The following is a 6,636-nucleotide window of genomic DNA, read 5'->3' on the forward strand; positions in this document are numbered from 1 at the left end:
GGTACTCCAGGGGCGGCGCCAGCAGCTCCTCGGGCGCCGGGGCCGCAGGGCTTACGGAGGAGGTGGGCGGGGGGATGGAGAAGAGCTCCGTGAAGTTGGGCACCGAGTCGCTGATGAACGTCACGTTCCCATAGACGTGCTGCGGGAAGGCCTTGTCCGCCGATTGGCTGCCTCCGGGTCCCGGGGTTCCCGCAGAGGCGATCTGCGACGTGCGCACGTGGTACGGGAAGTTCTTATTGGCCGCTGATGGGCGAGTCATGATCTGGGACAAGGCGTCAGCCACAGGTTGCAGAAACCTTAACGCACCCGGAAGCTTCCCCTTAAGTACCTGGCTCCTTTTCCCAGGTTTGGCGTCCCAAAGAGTACCCTGTTAGTAGGGTTTGGTGGTGCTTGCCTGTAGTCCTAGCACTCTAGAAAGCTGAGTCAGGAGGATTGCAAATTTGACCCCACGCTAATCAATTTAGCACCTTAGTGAGACCTTGTCTCAAAATATCTTTTCAAAGGGGCTGGTGATGAGGGGCTGGGCGGAGCTCAGTGGGAAGGCCCCTGGGTTCAGTGCCCGGTACCCCACACACACACACATACACACACACACACAGCGTCCCCTCCACTTGACATCTCCACACACGCACTTCGCTGCAGCCACTCAAACTGGATTAGGTGCCTCCTCTGGGCTGTGGCTGTGCCCTGGGTTCTGTCCTTTCCCCTCAACACACCTCTCGCTACTGTGCCTATCAGAGCCCTGATTACTGGGCCATCACTGACTAGTTAAGATCCTCATCATGTGCTGTCCAATATAATAGTCACTACCACATGTGGCTTAAATTTAATAAAAATTAAACTAAAATTTTAGCTTCTGCCGGGCGTGGTGGCGCACGCCTGTAATCCCAGCACTGAGGAGGCTGAGGCAGGAAGATCAGTTTGAGGCCAGCCTGGGCTACAAAGTGAGCTCAAGGCCAGCCTGAACTGCATAGTGAGACCCTGTCTCAAAAAGACAAAAAATAAAATAAAATTTTAGCTTCTCAGCCACACTATCCTACCCATGTTCAAGTGCTCATTTGACACCATACTGGGAGGCACAGATTATAGAATATTTTCATAAACACAGAAAGTTCAATTAGACAGCAGTTAATAGTGTAGAATGTTAGCTCTATGAAGGCAGGAACTTGACCCTCCTGTTCCCTGTTGAATGTCCAGTACATTCTAGAGCAGTGCCTGGCATATATAAGCCCTCAGTGAACACTGGTTGAATGTAGGGATGTCGTCATAGTCGGACAGGCCATGAAGGCAGAGAGTAGGTGTGACACCCCAGCAGCCCAGCACAACCCTCTAAGGCTGTGCCGAATGCGGGAAGCCAGTGAGTAGTGAGATGCCAAAGGTCATTGAGCTGTACTAGGCTTCCCCCACTGCCCTTAGTACCGTACTGGGGATTGAACCTCAGGCCTTTGCTCTGAGCTACTTCCCCAGCCCATTTTTTAGTTTTACCTCCATCTGGAGGTAGGGCCTTGTTAAAGTTGCTAAAATCACCCAGGCTGGGCTTGCACTTGTGATCCTTTTGCCTCAGGCTCCCAAAGTGCTGGGGTTGCGTGTGTGGGCCACCATGACAGCTTGTGCTGGCATCTTTAGGGAGGAAGCTACTTGAAGGTGCGATAACAGCAAGGGCACTGCATCTGGCTAGAGCCTGCACCACACTTCTTGGCTCTATCACTCGCTGAGCATGGGCTCTGGGCACAGTGACTAAAGCTCCTGGGCCTCACTGGCTTCCAGTGCCTATTTGGAAAGATGAGAGGGTGGAAATGAAGACCGGGTGCAGAGCCCGGCTGGTGCATGGTAGGTTCTTGGTGTTTCCTCTTTCTGTCCCTTTCACACTTCCTACAGAGCTTCAAGATGTACTGGCCAGGGCAGGTGAGTGAATGTGTACCTAAACCAGACTCTGAGGTGGCTGGTGGCAGCCTGGCCCTTTCCGTGGGCTTCTGGGTACTTGCCCTGTGATGGGCACATTATGGTTCCTTGGAGGTGGAAGCTGAGGCCCTCAGTGATGCCTGTTTCCCTTCTGGCTCTCTTACATGACACCTTGTGGTCAGCCAGAGAAGGATGAAGTTTAACGTGGCTGCCCTGCCACCAAAAGCCATGGACCCCTGGCAGGTCATCGCCCCTCTCTGGGCCTTAGCTTCCCCTCTCTGTGTGCACTGCTACCCACCCTATCCTGGGGCTGCTCTGAAAACTGAGAAAGAACAGGGGTAAATGAGTATGAACATTCCTAGCAAGAAACACACTATTTCAAGACAGGAGCCCAGGGAACAGTGGGTGGAAGGATGGATGGATGGATGGATTATCCCCAAGAAGGTCAGACAGGATGCGAACCAAGATCAAGAACAGATTTGATACTGAGACCCTCCTGATATCTAGGTCTGGACAGTGCTCTTCAGATCTAGGCCACCAGGAGCCACAGACTGCCCCATCCCAAATGCTTCTTCCTGAACGATGACCCATGGTGGGAGAATGGGGGTAGGCAGGGCTCGGGAGGGCAGTGGGGATGCAGAGAGAAATGTGAGCATCTGGGGACACAGAGTCAGGGATGAAAACGGGGATGGGGCAGAGAAAGAGGATGGAGTTGGGGGAAGAGGACAGAGTGAAAGGTGGGAGAGAGGAATAGAATAAAAAAGTGTACTCTGAGGGACACAACAGACTACCTAGCAGCCCGTTTGTATGCTATAGTATCTTATTTCTTTTTCTTTTATTTTCTCCCTACTGGGGATTGAACTCATGGCCTCACAGGCTAGACGACTGCAGTAAGTGTCTTCTGAGTGATTAAGGGGTAAATGGTTTAGGGGAGATAGGTCAAGAGCTCAGAATAAATGTTCAGGAAGTTCAGAGTAGGAGCCTCATGCATCTTCTATGGTTCAGTTTCCCACCCCACTGGACACCTGTCCTTACCAGGAACACACCGTGGGCATACAAGTGAATCCCCAGCTGGATGCCATTGACAATCTTCTCCCGGGCCCACTTAGGGATCCCAAAATTGGCTATCAGAGCCATGACAGGAACCGCAAAAAACCTGCACAGGAGATATTGGGTGGATAGAAACTGCCTCTGGCTTCATCGTACTCCATAGTCCCACCTCCCTTGCCAGACATGTAGCCCCAGACAGGTCCCAAACTGAAGCCAGAGATTGAAAGGGGACAAGAATCTCACTAGACTGGGAAATTCTAGGAAGCAAGGGCTAGGTTGAATTTAACTGGGTTCTACCACACTCCAAATCCTGGCATCTAGTAGGAAATTAATTGTTTCATGATGGAATTAACAAATGATAACAGTTAAGGAATTATTGCATGCTGGGCCTATTTCTTTTCTTTCTTTCTTGGGTTTTTTTTTTTTTTTTTTTTGAGACTGGGTTTTGCTATATAGTCCAGCCTGGCCTTGAACCTACTATGTAGCCCAGGCTGGCTTTGAACTCGCAGCAATTGTCCTGCCTCAGCCTCCTGAGTGATGGGGTTATAGGCATGTGCCGCCATGCTCAGCTTCAGGCCTATTTCTAAGCCATACATATTGACTTAACTCCCATAGTGAGTCTATGAAGCAGATACAGTTTCCATCCCCATGAACAGATGATGACACCAAGGCAGAAGTTAATGGGACTTAGCTGAAATTGCAGAGTTTCTAAGTTTCACAGCTCCACATATTGCCCTATGCATACTCAAAAAAACCCTTTGCAGGAAATACTATTGACCGCCTTATTTTGTGGGCAAGCAACTTGAGAGGTACTCTGTGAAAGTAATTTTTTCCAGTGGGGGGATGGACCCCAGGGCCCTTACTCATGTTATGCAAACACTGTACCACTGAGCTACATTTTAACCTGTATTTTGTGTTTTGTTTGGTTCAGGTTTTTGTTTTTGTTTTTGTTTTTTCTTGTTTTGAGACAGAGTCTTACTACACGGCCCAGGCTGGCCTCAAACTTGCAGCAATCCTCCTGCCTCAGCTTTGTGCTGCATTACAGGTATGTACCACCAAGACTGGATCTTTTTTTGTTTTGGTTTTTGGTTTGTTTGTTTGGTTGGTTTTTTTCTAGTACTGGGAATCAAACTCATGACCTTGCGCTGGCCAGGCAGGCGCTGTACCACTGAGCTAAATCCTCAGCCCTTTTGTTTTGTTTTTGAGACAGTGTCTTGCTCTATAGCCCATGTGAGTCTCAAATTCGTGATTCTCCTTCTTCAGCCTCCCAACTGGCTGGGGTTACAGGTGTGAACCACTGTCCCCAGTTTAAAGATGATTTGGCAGCAGGTCAGGAGGCTGAGAAAGGAGGATTTCCATGAGTTCAAGGCTAGCCTGGACTATACAGTGAGACCCTATCTCAAAAAAGAAAAGAAAAGAAAAAAATAAATTTTTTGTACTACTTGAGATTGAACCCAGATCTTCACCCTGAGCTTCATCTCTAATGCTCCTTTATTTATTTGTTTGTTTTTGGTCGATTTTTATTTTGAGACAGTGTCAGTTGTTAAATTGCACGGGCTGGGCTTGAACTTTGATGCTTCTGCCTCAGTCTCCTAGAGTCCTGGGATTGCGTGCATGTGCCACCATGCCCTACCTCTGAAAGTAACTTTTATTCTCACTTTTTTTTTTCCTTTTTGGTTTGAGAGGACAATTTTTGTAAGGTGGAGAAGTGGTAGGTTCTGAGTGACAACTACCTGACTTGGGAGCTTGTCTTCCCTACTGAGAAGGGTCTGAGTTGGCACAGACAGGTTGGGGGCCCACCACGTCTCACCAGAGGGTGTAGGCAGCAAAGAAGGGCACGTAAAAAGGCTGCTTCTCAGGGAAGTGGCGCAGGGAGACGAGCACGGCGTAGCAGAACCACACGTAGGCTGCCACCTGCAGCCCGATGAGCCCATAGCCAGCCGGAGACTCATATGTATACAGTACCTGGCCTGGATCGAAGAACTGGACCCACAGGACAGGGTTAATCATAGCACTGGCCTCCTGCCCTGGCCCCCACCACTGGGTACCCAGGGAATGGAGTTACTGGGTCAGAACAGAAGCATCAGGGAGTCAGGGATGGAGATAGAAGCATATAGAGGTAGAGAGGACAGAAAAGCTAGGAGGAGACGACATCAGCTGTCCTGTGCTCAACATGGGGACAAATGCCCGCCCTGTGTGAGCTTTTCCATTAGCATCAACTCAACAAGGCAAGTCTTACTATTTCCCATTTTCAGGGGTCGGGGAACTGAGGCTGAACGTGAAGGCCTTTGGCCAAAGCCATAAGAGTGACACAAAGCCTCAGAGGATGGGTAAGGTCCCCCCCATTTTCCGAGGAGGAAACAGATTTGGGGGTCATCACCCAAAGTCAGCCACCTAGGAAGTGGGAAAACCAGAGAGGAATTCAGTTCTGTGTGACACCTGAACTCTTAGACACAAGCTTAAATGTAACAGACAGAGGCAGAGGGAAAAAAGAAAGAAAGTTACTGAGAGGAGGTCAAGAAGGAAGGAATCACTCAGAGACAGAGAAAGCCAGGAAGACGATAGGTGGGGAAGGGCAGCAGCAGGCAGGTCAAGGAGAAGGAGGCCTGGCAGGGGCCGGGGGACTCACCTCAGCCTCGTAGATGAGCAGCACCACGTGGGTAAGCGTGTACAGTGTCATGTAGACAGACAACTTCACGGAGCCCGAGTGGCTGATGCGGCCCCTAGCAGCAGCCCATGAGAGGAGACAGCAGGGGTGGGGGCCGTCAGGGAGGAGGGGGTGGCCACCTCCCACACCCACCCACCGCAGCCCAGCTCCCCAGCCCAGCCACCCAGGGAGCACCCCCTGCCCGGGCACCGTGTCACCGTGAATCCCTTCCCCAGAAGGATGAGCATGAGCAGGAAGATGAGGAAGCTGGAGGAGAAGAGCAGCTTGGCTGGGGAGGAGAGAAGGGCTCAGAGGCGGCTCAGAGAGAGGACAGGTCTTCCACAGCCCTCCCGCAGTAAACCGCGTTCTCACCCAAGATCTTCACGCTTTCATTGCCAATGCCGTCTGTGGCATACTGACCCCAGTAGATGCAGAAAAACAGGAGGCTCAAGACTAGAGGGGCAATGGGCAGAGAGGGAAAGGACAGAAACTAGCTGTGGGGATCACTGTCTTCCAGCACGATGACACAGATGAAAAGAAGCTTTACCCCCATCAGGACTCCAGACTCTGCTACCACCTGCTAGATTCTGGTATCGACTGTCCCCAGCCCCTGCTCCCTCAAGCCCAGGGGGTCCAGGCCCAGCCACTCACTCCCAGGACCCCGGGATCCAGGTTCCCAGCCCCTCCTCCCTCAGACCTAGGTGTATAGGTTTCAAGTCTCTCCTCCCACAGAACTCAAAAGCTGGGCAACTCTAAACCTCACCCTCCAGGCCGGGAATATAGCTCAACAGCACAAGCGCCTGCCTGGCAAGTGCAAGGTCCTGAGTTCAATTCCTGGCACCAAACAAAGAAATAAAGAAATAAACCTCACCCTCCACTCCCGCTGCAGCCATGAACATTTTGTAAGTTGTGTGGAGCAACTGACGACCTTTCAGCAAATCTAGGAAGACACCATGAAAAGGCTGTTCACATGTTGAAAAGAAAGGTTTGTGCTAATATCATTTGGACAATTAATCATTTGCACTCTGAGTAACTAA

The 6,636-nt window shown here is 50.8% G+C and overlaps 1 protein-coding gene across 2 annotated transcripts in view; it reads right to left on the bottom strand.

Annotated features, from left to right (window-relative positions):
• Tmem145 (transmembrane protein 145) overlaps positions 1-6,636 on the bottom strand; it is a 10,266-nt gene that overhangs the window by 1,258 nt on the left and 2,372 nt on the right. For both annotated transcript variants that reach the window (XM_013508683.1, XM_005412364.2), the window contains exons 8-14: positions 6,471-6,539; positions 5,972-6,052; positions 5,810-5,888; positions 5,582-5,675; positions 4,763-4,935; positions 2,938-3,058; positions 56-262 (exon numbers count right to left, since the gene is read on the bottom strand). In XM_013508683.1, coding sequence (XP_013364137.1) covers positions 56-262; positions 2,938-3,058; positions 4,763-4,935; positions 5,582-5,675; positions 5,810-5,888; positions 5,972-6,052; positions 6,471-6,539 — 824 coding nt within the window. The remainder of the gene's footprint in view (positions 1-55; positions 263-2,937; positions 3,059-4,762; positions 4,936-5,581; positions 5,676-5,809; positions 5,889-5,971; positions 6,053-6,470; positions 6,540-6,636) is intronic.

This window comes from Chinchilla lanigera, unplaced genomic scaffold, assembly GCF_000276665.1.
Source record: "Chinchilla lanigera isolate Chin_1 unplaced genomic scaffold, ChiLan1.0 scaffold00154, whole genome shotgun sequence".
In the NCBI taxonomy this organism is placed as follows: Eukaryota; Metazoa; Chordata; class Mammalia; order Rodentia; family Chinchillidae; genus Chinchilla; species Chinchilla lanigera.